The 17,888-nt window shown below is 38.0% G+C and overlaps 1 protein-coding gene across 1 annotated transcript in view; it reads left to right on the top strand.

The window, feature by feature from the left end:
• The window catches only part of TNNI3K (TNNI3 interacting kinase), a 318,691-nt gene that overhangs the window by 111,763 nt on the left and 189,040 nt on the right, over positions 1-17,888 (top strand). The window contains exons 12-17 of the mRNA XM_061121609.1: positions 6,036-6,122; positions 6,696-6,752; positions 7,699-7,791; positions 7,878-7,935; positions 8,057-8,251; positions 8,977-9,081. Of these exons, the coding sequence (XP_060977592.1) occupies positions 6,036-6,122; positions 6,696-6,752; positions 7,699-7,791; positions 7,878-7,935; positions 8,057-8,251; positions 8,977-9,081 (595 nt within the window). The remainder of the gene's footprint in view (positions 1-6,035; positions 6,123-6,695; positions 6,753-7,698; positions 7,792-7,877; positions 7,936-8,056; positions 8,252-8,976; positions 9,082-17,888) is intronic.

Below are 17,888 nucleotides of genomic sequence, written 5' to 3'. Positions count from 1 at the left end.
CCTACCAGGCTCCTCCGTCCATGGAATTTTCCAGGCAAGAGTACTGGAGTGGAGTGCCATTGCCTTCTCCAGGGGATCTTCCCAACCCAGGGATTGAACCCAGGCGACGAGGTGGGCTGCACTGCAGCCTGCATTGCAGGCAGATACTTTACCATCTGAGCCACCAGGGAAAAGGACACTATTTAAAATGAAAAAGTCACAGAAGTCTTCCCTGGAAAGGTCTTGTATGAGCTGGTCTCTAATGGGCACTCAGTAAATATGTGTGGAAGAGAAAGGAAGGAGAAATAAAGGCAAAGTGCAGAGGGAGGAAAAAGAGGAAAGAGGGATGTTAAATGGTTTGTATAAATGTTCTTTTGCCAAAAGTATTCATCCTTGTGGAGTCTTATCTCAAGATGAAGGAAGACTAGCGGCATTCTATCTGGTCCTGATGATTAAGGAACAAGAATCATGGGGGAAGCTGGGAGTGTGTTCTCTTTCTCATGGTATCAAATTAAAGCAGTTTTCAGATTTATGTCAGAAGAACATGTCACAAGTCTGAAATTTTTGTTCCCTCTGATTTTATTGACAGTATGAGGAACTAGGACTGTCAGGAGGAAAATGAGCCATTGAACGGCAAACAAACATCAGGAGCCATCCTCTGATCTCACTTTTCAGGAAAAAAAAGTTTCTGGAAAATGGTTTTTAACCTGAATGTAAGGGGGAATAGCAAAATATTGAGCAAAGCCCCATCTATATCATTGCTGTGAGAGTTTTATTTTTTGAGGCAGGTATAAAGAAGGTCCAAACTGTTCTTGTGATGGCCTGGACATGTGGTACATATGAGATCAATAAGAATTTCTTGGCTTCTTTATCAAGATCAAATCTCCATGTTTTCTACTTAATCTCAGACCCACAGGGCCTCACAGTCAGAAAATCAGGGAGAAGGTCTTAATACTGGTGTCATTCACCATTAATCTTTAGATCTAGTTTTTAAAATGATTTTCATGGCAAGCTTTCCTCTGTGTTCTTAAAATAGTTTCTCATAGCAGTGAACAACATTCATTGTTTCTAGGACGAAATGGTAGGGACTGAGAGACGACCTTATAGGGAAATAATAAAATTTGTACTTCCCTTTCTCGAATAATTGTGAATCCTCTTTTGTGTGTGTGGCCACCACATAGATACTAAATTGTCCATGTACCAGCCCTTTGGATGGACTTGTAGCCTTAAAGGACAACTTAGGTTTTAAAATAAAGAGCTATTCAGAAAGTTGGGGGGAAGGGGGTTGTGGGGGAAATCACTCCTAATATAAGGAATAAAGGAACATAAGAAGACATTAAAGGGGAAGCCTGGTGCTTGGGGAATAAAGACAGGACTGGAAGAGCAGGGAGCTGGAAATGAAAGTGACTGCAAGCCAGCGGGGAAGAGTCCCATATGCCATATGCCAAAACCCTCAAGGGCACCTGTGAGTAATAGTCTGAAAGTGCAAATCATTATTATAACTGCATTAGGCTAATAACATAGCAACCTCCTATTTGGGTAAAACACTTGGATGTAGATAGTAAATTCTTAGATATGGGAAAACATTTTATTTAATTAGTGGAACTTCGATTATCTCTGGATGTGTTCCATTAGTGTACCTTGGTTATCTGGGTATATCCATTATCAGGAGTTTGGCTCACAAGTCCATTTAGTGAGCTCCATCAAGGCCTTTTTCTGCTTAACCCCTCACAGCCAAGTATCAGGGTACTGGGCTCTAGTGGTTTTCAGGTTTCTTTGCACACACTGGTAGTTTGTCAGAGCGATGCTAGCAGAGAATTGCCCGTACATGTAGCAGGAGGTGGGAAATTAGGCAGAGATGCCTTCCAGAGCCAAGGGGGCCTCTTGGCATTTCCCTGGCAGCCTCGTGCTTATCATCCGCCAGAACCCAGGCACTCATTAGGCTCTTGATGAAAAGCATCCTAAGGAAAATGCCAGCAAATTGTGCCACTGTGCTGGCAGGAAATTAAAACTGCTCAGAGCAAGTGGAGCCAAGAGAGCTGTTGAGATGAAAGGTAACATCAAGGGTGTGATCACGGACTCACACAGGCGTTCAAGATTCAAGATGCGGCTTTCTGCTTCACTCGGGGAAGCAGGAGGCCCTCTCAGCTGTCAGCCACTGTCAGTCCAACAGAGGGGCTGAGACTGGCAACGAGGTGGGCTCTGTGATTTGAGCTTTGTTGTGCTTGGGTAAGTGCTTGTGGTTTGGGTTCTTTTCTTTCCTCAAAGGAGCTTCTCTTAGGAAAAACAGAAATAAGAAAAAGATTTGTTTTTGATTTGTTCTGTTCTTCCTGGTCCCAAACACTTAAAAATCAAATTAAGTAAAATAACAATTTCAAAAGTATCACAGGTCTTATTTAAGTAGGATCAGACAGTGTGGATAGAAGCAGATAAAACCTTAGCGCCTAAGAATCTAGCAGTGGGACAGATGAAGGGGTGCTTTAATTCTGTGGGAAATTCTTGGTGGTGGTGCTAATTTGCCTGAGGCTCAAATGGTCATTAGCAGTGGAGAAGAAAGAAAAGCAGTACCAACATGCAAACATAAGCACACTGAGATTTGAGTTGATAGGCAGAACAATACCCCCCAGAGATGCTGAGGTCCTGTTCCCTGGAACCTGTGAGTATGCTGCTTTACGTAGCAAGTGGCAAAGGGGGAGTTAAGGCTGCTGACTAGCTGACTTTGAGAGAGAGAAAATAAACCTGGATCTTCCAGATGGGCCTAATGTAACATTGGGCTCCTTAAATGTAAGCAGAAGCCAGAGTGATAGGATGTGAGAAGGACTCAGCCAGCTGTTGATGGTTCTGAGGATATAGAAAGGGGGCCACAAGCTGAGGAATTTTGGTGGCCTCTAGAGGTTAAAGCATCTGCCTACAATGCAGGAGACCCGGGTTTGATCCCTGGGTCGGGAAGATCCCCTGGAGAAGGAAATGGCAACCCACTCCAACATTCTTGCCTGGAGAATCCCATGGAGGGAAGAGCCTGGTAGGCTACAGTCCATGGGGTTGCAAAGAGTTGGATACGACTGAGCTACTTCACTTTCACTTTCAGAAACTGGAAAAGGAAAGGAAAGGAAACTGATGTTCCCTAGGGTCTCTAGGAGGAATGCAGGCCTGCCAACAGCTTGATTTTAGCCCAGTGAGAATCATGTTGGGACTCTGACCTCCAGAACTATAACATAGTAGAGTTGAATTAAACCACCATATCTGTAGTAATTAACAACAGCAGCAAAGAAAATGAATACACTGGTATTTATACTGGTATTGAATATTCATTACAAGGACTGATGCTGAAGCTGAAACTCCAATACTTTGGCTGCCTGATGAGAAGAACTGACTCATTCGAAAAGACCCTGATGCTGGGAAAAATTGAAGGCGAGAGGAGAAGGGGACAACAGAGGATGAGATGGTTGGATGGCATCACCGATTCAATGGACATGAGTTTGAATAAACTCCAGGAGTTGGCAATGGACAGGGAGGCCTGGTGTGCTGCAGTCCATGGGGTCACAAAGAATCAGACACAACTGAGGGACTGAACTGAACTGACTGATTTAGAAAATCTATCTGAAGTTCCAAAAAAAGAGGTTCCAAGTTCATTTACAATTCTTGAAGCAAAATAGTAAGGCAAGAAAGCAGTGAAAAAATCCAAAAAGCATATTTATGTGTTAGAACTGTTAGGCATATTACATCTATTATCTCTCTTAATCTTTACGACAGCCTTATGAAGAAGTCTCATCACCTCTAATCTATAAACAAGGATATTTTTGAAAAGTAAAAACAAATCATGCCCTTCAATTAATCAAAATCTTCCAGCAATCTCCCATCTTCTCTGTGTTAGTATCCAGACTCCTTATCCTCACCTATAAGCTGTAAAGCTCCACATCAGTAGTATTAAAGTGTGGATTACTGATCAGCCTCACCTGGGACTTTGTTAGAAAAGCAACTCTCAGATCCCACTAGAGGCCTTTTCAATCAGAATCTCTGAGTAGGGCTTAGGAATCTGTGGTTTAACATGCCCTCCAGGTGATTCTTGTACACACAATTAAGTCTGAAAAGCACTCCTCCATGTGATGTGCACTCATCCACTTCTCCAGCTAAATCTGGACCACTCATCCTTGCTTGTGATGCTCCAACCAAACTGGCCATCTTTCATTTTCTGAACATGTCATGCTTTCTCCCATTTGGGGCTCTTTACCTTATCTCTTCTTTCTGATTAGTAGACTCTTTCTTTAGAAAGCCAACAGGTGTTGGCTTATGTCTTTCATGTTTTGCAGTTTCCCTGATTGTGAGTACATGAGAGTCCAGTAAAAGAATATTGATGGTACTAGTTTCCCATTATTTCATCACGCATGTGTGCATGCTAAGTTGTTTCAGTCATGTCTGACTCTTTTGCAACCCCATGGACTGTAGCCCACCAGGCTCCTCTGTCCATGGCATTCTCCAGGCAAGAATACCGAAGTGGTTTGCCATGCCCTCCTCACCTGTGTCGATGATTTGAGAAAATCATTGATCTGCTACAGATGATAAGATAATGGACACTAATTGTTAACTCTGTAGATATGTTTTTCTACAAGTTTAAACAATGATAGTTACAATTCTTTTTTTTTTTTTTTACTTTCTTGAGGAATCTGGATCTGAAATGTTGAATTTTGAAAAGCTTTTAGTGCTGATAAATATCTTAATCATTTCATCTCATGATCCTTCATGCTCTATTAATTTTAATTCTTTTTTGAAAGGATTTAATAAGCAGGCACAATTCACAGCATATTCTCTATATTCTAGCTAAATGTATCTGAAGCCATGTTAACTATGAACCCTTCATGATAGATAAGCACTTATACTTTTTCAGTTTCTAAATTTTGCCCTTTATACAGTGAGTTCTGTTGCAATTCACAAGTCTCTTGGCAGGGTCTTTAAGGCTGACTTTGTTTTCTTCTTGTATAAATTAGCTACAGTAGATTATTTTCACAGTTAAAGCATAAAATAGTATCAAAGTTTAGTTCTATTGAAAATTGTCTGTCTACTCAAGAAGGATTTGACATTTTATTCTTTGTAATTTTAAGTTCATAGTACAATTAGCAAGTTCCCAACTTTTGGTGGTATTATGTAAAAGAAATTTATTTCTCAGTCATGTTACAGTTCAGGGTAGGCATTTCTGGTCAGTGGATTGCTTTTTCCCCTCCCATGTGGTCTCAGAGCCCTCCACATCCAGCTAGCAAATAGCGAGAGGAGAGAAGACTCACTTATTTCTCAAAGTCCACACTTGGAAATGACATCACTTTTGCTCATATTTACTTGATGGGTATTTGTCACAAAGCCACAGTTAGATGCAATGGGGATACAGAGTTTTTGTCCCTGGATGCGCAGCCATTCTCAGTGACAAATTCACTCTGTGAATGGAAACTACAAATATTGGTAGGCAGCCAGCTGTCTCCTGCCACAGGAATCTGTGGAAATTATCTTAATGCCCTGTTATACTGCACTTGCCAGTCAAATGTAATGCTCGTTCACAGCAAATAAATCTCTCCTTCCTGGTTACCAAATGTACTTTTCACTCTTCTAATCATGATCTTTTTATATACTCCCATTGCACTTGATGTTTACTCATTTAGAATTTCTATAATTCTTATTGTTTGTTCAATTACACTAAACTTCCTGAGAGAAGAACCACAGTTGCCTTGTTCATTGCATCCCCCATACCCAACATAGTGCTTGAAACAGTGCCTCACATATAGCAGTCTTTTTTTTTTTTTAATTGAAGTGTACTTACAATATTATATTAGTTTCAGGTATATGACTTTGTGATTCGATGTTTTTATATGTTACAAAATGATAGTGGAGTCTTAATGAATTATTTTGAATGACTACATGAATGAAAGTACTCAATTCCTATTGCAGTGTATTACTTCTTAAGATTCATCATGTTTCAAGCTACCTCTGGTTATTTTGCAATTAGATGGTGAGCTGAATAGATCAAATAAGAATTAAGACCCTTTGCCCTTCTTTGTCTTTTCATAAAGGACATGATGCAATTGTCACACTGCTGAAACATTATAAGAGACCTCAGGATGAATTGCCCTGTAATGAATATTCTCAGCCTGGAGGAGGTACCCTCTTTCTTTTTAAATTTTCATTGTAGTGATATTGTGGCTAAAGGTAAACCTGTGTTTCTGTTAGCAACATTTTTAGGGTCTGGGAGGAAGGCTTATCAATTAGCTTTATTTTAAGAAAATTTATGTCTGAGTAAGGCTGAAAATAAAGAAGCCCCCACTTAGGCTACTTTCTAACTCACCCATCTGCAGTTTCTCCAAGTTTTACATCCCCTGGACTGGGTGTTTATGAGGCTGGTACATGCCTGGGAAGGCCTAGTAAGCTGAGCAGTCATTTTCCCTTTCAGCAATCTATTAAGACAGGACAGAGAATACTCATATGCAGACACAAATTAAATTTGCTGGAGTCTGCTAGACCTTGGATTTGTATTCTTAATCATTTTACGTACTCTCTAAATAGATACTTGCTCTACAGTTTCAGTATCCACAGAAGGCCTGGGCTTCAGTTACACTCTCATTTGGTGTCATTAGCAAGTTTTCTTTTGTTATGTGCTTCTTTGTATAATGCTTAACTTTTATGTTGGAAAAATCATTTGCTACTTTTAACTCTATAATATAATTGTATTTCAGATGGCTCCTATGTGTCTGTTCCATCTCCTTTGGGGAAGATTAAAAGCATGACAAAAGGTATTTTAATATGGGACAATTGTTATATTTTATTACTGAGTAATTACTGCCTCAAATATGGTAACTTCCTATTTTGTCTTACATATTACAAATGACTATTTTGCAGGCATAAGTAATATTATTAGCAGATCATTCTTTCCACGATTAACCTCATCTGCTGTTATTTTGCATATGTCCTTTTAGTTCATGAATGTGTAACTGTGAAAATTCCATATGAATATTAAAAGAAGATCAAATTCTCATAGACTTCTGTGTTTTTAATGAAAGTTAAGTTGTAACTATTAATATCTTTCATAAGAATTGGTAACAGGTTTGTCATAGGGAAAAAAAACTGAGAAAAAAAATTAGTTTTCAAGAGATCCCAAACAAGTAATACTTTGGGAACTTTCTGAATGTATACTACACACAGAAATTAATACCACTGAATTTGGGAAGTAAAATGTATACAACTATAAATTTATATTGAATTATTTAGAGTTTGAAATTTTAAAAAATTATTTCTGGCTATGAATGTGTCTTCTGAATGATTCATAAGCTTATTTCCTAATTGGCATCTCTTTAAAGGTGGAATTTATGTCTATTTGACTAAGCTTTGTGTGACAGGTTGAAGGGATTGACCAGATAAGACTCTTTATCATGATGTGATGTGAACTGTATTCCAGAGTTGCCACATCATACAGACAAGTAGTGGTTGGCCAAATCAGGTATAAACTCTCTGATAACAAAGGTCAGGTAGCAAAGGCAGAGAGCTAACATGTTTTTAATGCATAGGGATAGGGATCATTTGCGACAAGGTTTTTGTATGTCCAAATAGTCAGTTACAGTTGGAAAATTAAATGGTACTAGGGAAAGATGTTTTTGGTTAAGCATATATGTGCATGTTTAAACATCCACATGTTTGCTGTTTATTTTTTTTTAAATATAAAATAATGATTCCTGTTTGCAGAGAAGGCAGATGTTCTCCTCTTAAGGGCTGGCTTGCCTTCACATTTCCATCTTCAGCTCTCAGAAATTGAGTTCCATGAGATTATCGGCTCAGGTAACTTAAGAAAATACTAGTCTGTTTTAGTTTAATGAGCTCCATATGATAACATGAGTTTATGTGTTTGTCTTACACAATTTTAGGTTCCTTTGGGAAAGTGTATAAAGGACGATGCAGAAATAAAATAGTGGCTATAAAACGGTAAGCAAGCAAATGAGAAATTTTAGCATCAGAGTAGTAAACGTTGAGAAGAATATGCATGGTGAGCCCCTTGTTTTGATTCATCTGATGACTGAAGACTTCCCCTTGCTGTCATTTCCAGTTACCGAGCCAACACCTACTGCTCCAAGTCGGATGTGGATATGTTTTGCCGAGAGGTGTCCATCCTCTGCCGGCTGAATCACCCGTGTGTCGTTCAGTTTGTGGGTGCTTGCTTGAATGACCCCAGCCAGTTCGCCATTGTTACGCAGTACATATCCGGGGGTTCCCTGTTCTCCCTGCTCCATGAACAGAAGCGGTATGGTCACTGATCTATCATTTTGCATGTCATTGGAATTACAGTTACAGCACCTCATATGCTTTCTGCTTAGATGAGCCTTTACTTTCTGAAATCTCCGAGTTCTAGGAAATGGGGCATTCTAAAGATGGCCAATAATTTATGCCCAATAATTATTTTTTAATGAATAGAAAGACTTCTATGTTTTCTTAACAAGAATCCAGTTTAAGATAACAAATTCAAGGAATTTAAATTAGTAACTGAATAATTAGGCTAAATTTGATGTACCAGGAAAGCAGATATGTGTGAGCTCAGAATAAAATAATTACCAGGGGTCGCAGTATTTATTTTTTAAAGTTTTAAGAAAGAATAATTTGTACAAGTCTAATTTGAATTCACTTCCTATATCTATGCATATGATAATTAGAATGTGGTTTTTACTCAGGGATTAGATTTCCTTTTTATGTTATTATAAAGAAATTAAGTGCAATATTACAAATGTTATAAAATCAAGTTGAATGTTTAAATAAGAGGGGCTGGTATCTGAATTGATCTATAGTTAAGTATTATCAGGTGTAGAAAAGCTATTTTTCCACATTTGTTGAGTTTTTAGCTTAACCTTCAATCAAGCAAAAAAGGCTAAAATTGTACAGAATAACAAATTACACACACTATTGATTTCTTTTAAAAGATGTAGTATTGGATTTGACCATTTCATCCTCATTAAATCTATTTTTAACTTCTAGGATACTTGATTTGCAGTCAAAATTAATCATTGCAGTGGATGTTGCCAAAGGTATGGAGTACCTTCACAACTTGAGACAGCCAATTATTCACCGTGACTTAAACAGGTATTTTTACCCCTAAATAATGAACCTGAAATTGTGTAACTGACCAGGAGTCTAAGATAGATTTCAGTGAAGATACGTTTTATATTTATTGTAGAATACAATTTTCTACTCTGTGGGTGAGGGGATGGGCTACCATTAGCCTAGGCAATAGAATGTTGTGCCATTGTCTTTTACAGAAATATAAAGCTGTATAACTGCTTCTCATAGCTTTCAAAGCTATGAAAAATATCCAGAAAGATTATAACATCTGTAAAATTCAACAGCTAACTAGTTCTCAGACCACTAGCGTCAGATCAAGGATTGAGATCAATGACCATTATAGAATATCATGTCTCTTGCAAAGTTAGGTATTGTAGGAGGACCTGATATAAAATTGTCTGAAATACTATTTTATGCTAACATTTTGGTATTTTTCTTATAAGAACAAACTCAACCAAAACACAGCAGCTCATTTACATCACTATCACGTGAAGATGTTTTCATGTGGAATGGAGACTTGAAGCAAATACAGAGTTATTGTGTCTCAGTGGTGGAATCCCAAGGTTTTTTGTTTGTTTGTTTTAGTAGTGAATGGTTTCTCTAAGCAAAGTCTTACGGGGAGGCCGATACACAAAATGGAACAGCTTTAGTCAGAGGCCGAGTGTACTGTAGAAAATTCATTTCTCTACTGTTCATTTCTCACTGCCAAAGAGGGAGCTCCTTGGGCCATCTCTCTATAATCCCAGAGATGCTAAGGAGAAAAGGTGGAAAAATTTAATAAATCACTAGTTTATAAAACAAGTCAGATTATTCAAAATATATATGTTTATTTTATAGTTGTCAATGAGGTTCAAATAGGTCCCATGTATGACCCTTTATACAAAGTCCACAGTTCTGAAACTACTAAATATTCATTAATTATGCCAGTCATTTGTTCAGCAACTACTTGGGTATCTACTATGTTCAAAGCCTTTATACTTGGCATGACAGAGCCAGGTACAACTGCCACAGACTCCAGTACTCAATATACTTTAGGTATGAACCAATAAGTTATTTTAAGGAGATAGTGAAATATTTTCTGTAAAATTTCAGAAAGAATAAAAATTACTGCTGAAGAATTTAAAAACAACTTTATGGAAGAGGTAACATTCGAGCTTGACCCTAAAGGATGGATAGAGTTTGGAAGCGCATCCCAGGCTTAGGGAAGATGTGAAAAAAATAGATGTTAGAAAGTTAAAGGCATGTATAGGAGTACTGAATAGTTTCACTTCAGTGGATGAAATGTATAAATGTATTTAGTGTATGTAATGTATGAAGAGGACTGTTGGGAGAGAAAAATAAATTGAAACAAGAGCACAGAAATTATTAAATGCTAGAGTAAAGCAGTTTAGACTTTGCTCTAAAAGCAAGAAGGAGGCACTGAGAATATTTCAGCAAGGAATCAGAAATTTGGGAGTGTATTATGGCAGGATTAATTCAGCATCTTTGTAAAAGATCAGCTTGAGCAGAAAGTCAAGAAACTGGTGAAGCAGTTGTTGCAGTGATCTAGATAAGTGATGAAAAGCAGAATTTCGCTAATGGCAGAGGAAATGAAAGGAAGAGACAGATATGAAATATAGGAGCAATAAAATTAGATATGAGCAGTGGCCAAATCTTAGATATTGGAAGTAAACATATATAGGACTCAATCTATTTATAATTATTTACTAGTTTTCAAATAAAATTCGTTTCTCTTCTGTTATTATTTTCTTTGTGTGTTAGTAGCTCAATTGTGTCCAGCTCTTTGTGACACTATGGACTGTAGCCTGCAAGGTTCCTCTGTCCATAGAATTATCCAGGCAAGAATACTGAAGCAGGTTGCCATTTCCTTCTCCAGGGGATCTTCCCAACTCAAGGATCAAACCTGAGTCTCCCACATGCAGGCAGATTCTTTACTATCTGAAACCCCAAGGAAGCCCATTATTTTTTTTACCTCTCTTTTAAAAGTATTTATGTTAATAAGCATATTTTTTTCTATGGGCTTCAGTAGCAATAGTTAGGAAATCTAGATTTAGATGATAAATTATCAACCTGGTGATTTGTGAGTTTTAGGCATATTATTTTTCATCCCAGCCACCTTTGCCATGTGTCATTAAAATAAATGAGAGATCACTGAGTTTTCTCTGGCTGCAACTCTTCATTTATGGGGCAGCTGAATGTGTGTTCTGCTGCCCTGAGAGTAAGTGTAAATTGTTACCACCAGGTAATAAAGCAGGACCAAAAATATAAATGTTGTTGGTTAAAAGTTTCAATAGAACATTTATTATATAACAGAAGTTTATATTTACCATTTCTTCTGTCTCTAACCTAAATACTTAAATTATACCAAAAAGTCTTATGAAACACTGTTTCATAGGAGCTTTCAATATAATAGAGTACCAAGGTATTATATTTATTATTTGTGGACATTGTTTTTTACTGCTTTTTAGTCTCAGTTTAGTTCAGTTCAGTTGCTCAGTCATGTCCAACTCTTTGCAACCCCATGGGCCACAGCACATCAGGCTTCCCTGCCCATCACCACCTCGCAGAACTTACTCAAACTCATGTCCATTGAGTCAGTGATACCAGCCAACCATCTCATCCTCTGTCGTCCCCTTCTCCTCCTGCCTTCAATCTTTCCCAGCATCAGTCTTTTCCAGTGAGTCAGTTCTTCGCATCATGTGGTCAAAGTATTGGGAGTTTCAACTTTAGCATCAGTCCTTCCAATGAATATTCAGGAATGATCTCCTTTAGGATTAACTCGTTTGATCTCCTTGCAGTCCAAAGGACTCTCAAGAGTCTTCTCCAACACCACAGTTCAAAAGCATCAATTCTTCAGCTCTCAGCTTTCTTTATAGTCCAACTGTCACATTCATACATGACTATTGGAAAAACCATAGCTTTGACTAGCTGGACCTTTGTCAGCAAAGTAATGTCTCTGCTTTGCCAACAAAGGTCCATCTGTCTAGTCTAGCTCCTAGTCTAGTGACAATAAAACATTCAGCTTTTCAGGTTTATGTAGCATGCATACTACCCAAAACAGTCCTCTCCTCAGAGGGCTTACTATAATCTGGTTAGGTGCATAAAACATATGCTCAGGAAGCAAATTAATTGCCATTTAATGGGGAATGATTAATCAGCCATTTTCAAAGGAGTTTTAGTAAATTAAAAATCACAGTAGAATGGAAAACTTCCTGGAGGATATAGAACTAAAACTAGACATTGAAGGCTAGGCATGTATCTTCCTTCAGTCTTTTCATAGCATACTGATCCTTGCATTTGCACAATGCTTACAAATCCCCTCCCACTGAAATAGGTGGAAGGAAAGATATATAAAACAGAGTGAAGAACTCAGGCATTGCAATTGTATTGAAATAACCTTCTTCCATGTTTCTCTTCTCTATTCTGGGCAGGTCAGGGCTTCAGGATCAGAAATCCTGCTCTCTTCATCTCAGATTTACAAAACTGAGCATAGCATCTCACACAGTGCTGTTCAGTCAATGCATTTTTAACTGAACCAAATTCCTGAGGCCTTTCCGTGAACATCATTTCAGAAAGCAAAGATCTAGTTGGTACAAGTATGACTACTTGTAGAAATAGAGTCCGAATAACTTGCCCAGTACCTTTTATGGTTCTAAAGGAAAGAAGATGTTTGTGGTTACAGATCAACCCACACAGAGGGGAAACTTGTATCTTTGGTTTCATGGTTATTGATTTATTTGAGTGAAAGGAAAAACTTTGCCTTTTCCCTTGTAAGTTTCTTACCATATAAATCTGAATGTTATTTTCGATCTTCAGTATATGTTAGAAATTCAAGGAGTGCTTAAGGAGTGATTATTCTTTCCAGTGATTATAATAATCTATTTAGTATTTACAATGTGAAAAAGCTCTGCTAAGCCTTTGTCATGTATACTTTCATTTAATTTCTTAGCAATTCTATAACATAATTATTATTATGTCATTTCACTGTAACAAAATTGTCTAAAGGTATTATGCCCAGAGCCACATCCTTATAGACATATTGTGCTGTCCCAACAACAAATCCAAGTCAGTACAGAGAGATAGAAAGAAGCTGGTGATATTGGATGAGCATCAGCCATATTTGTCAACCTTGCTCTTTGTACCTCAGTCCTGTAGGCTAAATTCCTGTGACCCAAATCACTTCTCATATCATCTCCTTGTGCTTCTTTATTTCTGCTTTATTTCTTCTTCTACACCCCATGTTCTGCAAGTATGGAGCAGAGGTTCCATGTGAGGCACAAGGATATGTTTTCTTTGTCCCATAGTGTTCAGATGTTGTTCAGTCACCCAGTTGTGTCTGACTCTTTGTGACCCCATGGACTGCAGCACACCAAGGCCTCCCTGTCCCTCACCACCTCCCAGAGTTTACCCAAGTTCATGTCCATTACATTGGTGATGCCATCCAGCCACCTCATCCTCTGACATCCTCTTCTCCTTCTGCCCTCAATCTTTCCAAGCATCAGGGACTTTTCCAGTGAGTCAGCTCTTCCCATCAGGTGGCCAAAATACTGGAGCTTCAGCTTCAGCATTAGTCCTTCCAGTGAGCATTCAGGGCTGATTTCCCTTAAGATTGACTGGCTGGATCTCCTTGCTGTCCAAGGGACTCTCAGAAGTCGTCTCCAGCACCACAGTTCAAAGGCATCAATCCTTTGGCGTTCTGCCTTCTTCATGGTCCAGCTCTCACAACCATACATGACCACTGGGAAGACCATAGCCTTGACTATACAGACCTTTGTTGGCAGAGTGATGTCTCTACTCTTGAACACACTGTCTGGTTTTGTCATAGATTTCCTGCTAAGAAGCAGTCATCTTCTGATTTCATGGCTGCAGTCACCATCTGCAGTGTTTAAATATTTTTAAATGTGTAGCTCTAGGCAAGAATGTACTTTTCAATTTATCATGGACCCCACCACCTAGCAACTTACCATTTTATATCTGGTCCAATTTATATATTCACTTTGTGGCATTGGAGCTTGAAAAAAATATGGTTTATAGCTACACATTTTAATGTTTTTACTTTATACAAGCAGTTATGTTTTCTTGGAAAAGTACATTTCCCAAATTTTTTGATGTTGAAACTAAACATCACTGCAAACATCAAATAAATGGTCTTTCCCCTATATAATTATATAGTATCAGTTCAGTTTAGTCACTCAGTCATGTCCAACTCTTTGCGACCCTGTGGACTGCAGCACATCAGGCTTCTCTGTCCATCACCAATTTCCAGAGCTTGTATATAGTATAACAACACTGTAACCAACAAAATAGTGACGTTTCCAACAGAGTGGCTATGACACTCCCAAGAGGGATATAAATGAAAGCCTCTTGTATTACCGCTAGCGCCACCTGGGAAGCCCTGTAAACTGTGAAGCACTATACAGACGTCAGTTGTTACTGCAATTTATCCCTTACATGTTCCTTTATGAGGATGGAAAGACATTCCTCAATATTCTCATTTATATGGATATGTATTCTTATATAACACAACTAATTAATTGGAGCTCTGGGTCTGGATGTGAGGACATTTTTGAGTGTCAGCTTATTCGAGTGACTACAAAGAAAAATAATTAGAAATGATTTAAAAACAGCCAACTTGCTGATGGCAAATGACAGATAATTTAAAATGACAGCACTAGTAAAAAAATTTTAATTTTGAAAATGGATTTAACTAAATTAGTGAAGATTTCAGAAAGTATTAAGAAAATATTGACTATAAGTTTTAATAATTATTTTAAGTTGACATATGCATTTGCCTTTCAGTTGAATACAAAATATAAAAACTATGCATTTAAAAAAACAGTAATTAAGTACACATTAACGAATTATTGTTTTTCTAATTACCTATTAGGTACACTTGTATTCCTTGATTAACCTGAATTATAGAGTTCACTCTTAGCTAGTCCTTTCACTTGTGACTTTTCTAATAAGTGGTTATACAAGTAGAATTTAGCATTCACTAGCAGGTACCATCGTGCAGAGAATTCTGAATACTTGAATGTAGGCCAATTAGTTGATTACACTTCAATATTTATAGTAAGTCTTAAAAGAGAACCCTTGAAACTCATGAAATTTTTCACAATTCTACTTGTGTAAATCTAGTAAAAAACCAGTCACAAGTGGCATTTCAAATTTTGTCAAAAAGTTTTTCATTTACTTGGACTTAAAAATTAAGGTAATTAACTAATTAATATCCAGTATTTGAATGATTGATATGAGGCAGAGTCTATGCAATGCCTGGAAGAATGGCTGAGAATGAAGGACCAACAGCCCTTTTCCAGCAGAGCTTAGAGCCTAAGTATTATTTCCCAGCATTTCCCCGTCATAAGTATCATGTACAGGCCCTCATTTAAAAAACAAATTCAGAAACCCTCTTCTGAAGGCACAGATTGAGAATATCCTAAATTGGCCTGGAACCAATACTTTAAAAAAGATTACCAGATAATTTTATAATCAAGCAAAGAGAGAAAATGTTGTTCTAGTTGGAGTGGTTCTAAAATTTGGCTGCACATTCCCTGGTGTCCCAGACAGTAAAGGATCTCCCTGCAATGTAGGAGACCTGGGTTTGATCCCTGGGTCGGAAAGATCCCCTGGAGAAGGGAATGGCAACCCACTCCAGTATTCTTGCCTGGAGAATTTCATGGACAGAGGAGCTGTCCATAGGCTACAGTCTACGGGTTGCAAAGAGTTGGACATGACTGAGTGACTTAACTCTAGAATTTGTAGGAAAAGTTCAGGAAAACTCTAATGCTGCTTCAATCAGAATCTCAGGGTCTATGCCCAAGTGTCATATTTTCAGAGAACACTACAAGCAATTCAAACATGCAGGCAGCAATGAGAACTACCTTCTAGTCTAATACCAGTTACTCCTCTTAACCATTTGCTATACAATTTCATCCTTCTCCACTGCCAGGGTGAGTAGGAATATTGGGGAATCAAGTCACAGTGTAATTCTAAATAGTTTGTGAATCATTGCCCCAAATACAGTATAATCATTCATTCAGTCACTGATTCAACAACTAATGCAAAAGACAGAGCCACATGCTTATGATGCCATTGCTACAGAGTAAGTTCCAAGATCCAGCAGTTAATCATGGGAATTATGCTGTGTATACAAATGCATTCTAGAGCGTCTGATTTCTAATTTGTAGTTAACACTAGAAAGTTCCCAGGAGTGTAGAATCTTCACCAGCAGCCAAAAAGAAGTAAGAGTTTCAATTTTGGACAGTTGCAATGCACACAGTTCATATAGGTATTCAAGGCTATTAAACCCTGGAAGAATACAGACCTACATATAATAAATTAATATACACATATATAAAGATTTGCATAAATGTGTATGTTAATATTATATATCAATGCACATTTTTATGTTTTTGTGATGCTTCCATTCTTTATCATCTGCAGTTTTGAGGAAATTAAGCCTTGAGGAAAATAATTTGAGAGATATTTTTCTCAGTTTAAAGATGAGACATAGTGTCACCAGTTGGGATTTATAGAGGGAAAATTAATTCATTACATGCGAGGGGTGCCTTGGAGCTTAGGGCTTAGAGCCAAAGGGCTTAAGGGGTGCCTGTGTTGTGAAATGTCTATATCCAAATTTGTAAGGTGACATAAGATTTTCAAAAGATTGTTTTTAATTTTTAATTAGAGGATAGTTGCTTTACAATGTTGTGCTGTTTTCTCCTATACAACAATGTGAGTCAGCCAGAAGTATAAATATGTCCTCTCCCCTTTGAGCCTTCCTCTCACCTCTTCCCCATCCCAGCCCCCCAGGCCAACACAGAGCACCCACTGACTCCATATGCTCGGCAGCTGCTTCCCATTAGGTATTTAGTTTACACATGGTGGTGGTGGTGTGCATATATGAGTGCTACTCTCTCAACTCGTCTTACCCTCCCCTTCCCCCATTGTGTCCTCAAGTCCGATTCTACATCTGCATCTCTATTCCTGCCCTGCAAACAGGTTCATCATTCCCATTCTTATAGAGTCCATATATATGTGTTAATATACAATATTTGTTTTTCTCTTTCTGACTTTACTCTGTTTAATAGGCTCTAGGTTCATCCACCCCACCACAACTGGTGCAAATTTGTTTCTTTTTATCACTGATAATATTCCATTGCATATATGTACCACAACTTCTTTATCCATTCATCAATCAATTAAGTAATCAGAAACTATCTGTTTCAATTTCATTACTACTCTGAGTAATGAGGAAAAATGCTAAACTATTCAGCTTTCCAAGATGAACTTAGAATTTGTTTGAGTAGGTTATCTACATCGGGTAGGTTATCTACTGCAATAATAGACCTCAAAATGCATAATGGTTCAAAAACAATAGAAGTTTGTATCTTAATTTTGTGAATGAATAGGTTATTGGGGTTGTCCCTTATCCATGTGGTTGTTCAGGACCCATTTTCAACATGTGGCATCCGGGGTCTCCTTGGTTTTCAGCTCCATTCAAGTGAGCATCAGTGGAACAAGGATATGTGAGATGTACATGAAATGTTTTACAGACCAGGCGTTAGAGTGTGGCATATATCACTTTCAGTCACATCTTATTGGCCACAGCTCAATCAAATAGCCATGCTTGACTGCCAGGAGTTCTTAGAAGCATATTCTGTCTGCCCAGAAGGGGAAATGAGTTTTGGTAGACAGCCAGCAGTCTGGGTTCCATTCACCTTCTTTGCACAGTGATAACAGGTACTAGGGTTTGGGCAGCAGGGTGGTCTAGATTGGCGTGAGCTAGTTGCACAAACATAATGTTAACTGCATACTAAATATTTTTA

Source organism: Dama dama, chromosome 20 (genome assembly GCF_033118175.1).
Source record: "Dama dama isolate Ldn47 chromosome 20, ASM3311817v1, whole genome shotgun sequence".
Lineage (NCBI taxonomy): Eukaryota > Metazoa > Chordata > Mammalia > Artiodactyla > Cervidae > Dama > Dama dama.
This window is presented reverse-complemented; position numbering and strand designations above follow the sequence as displayed.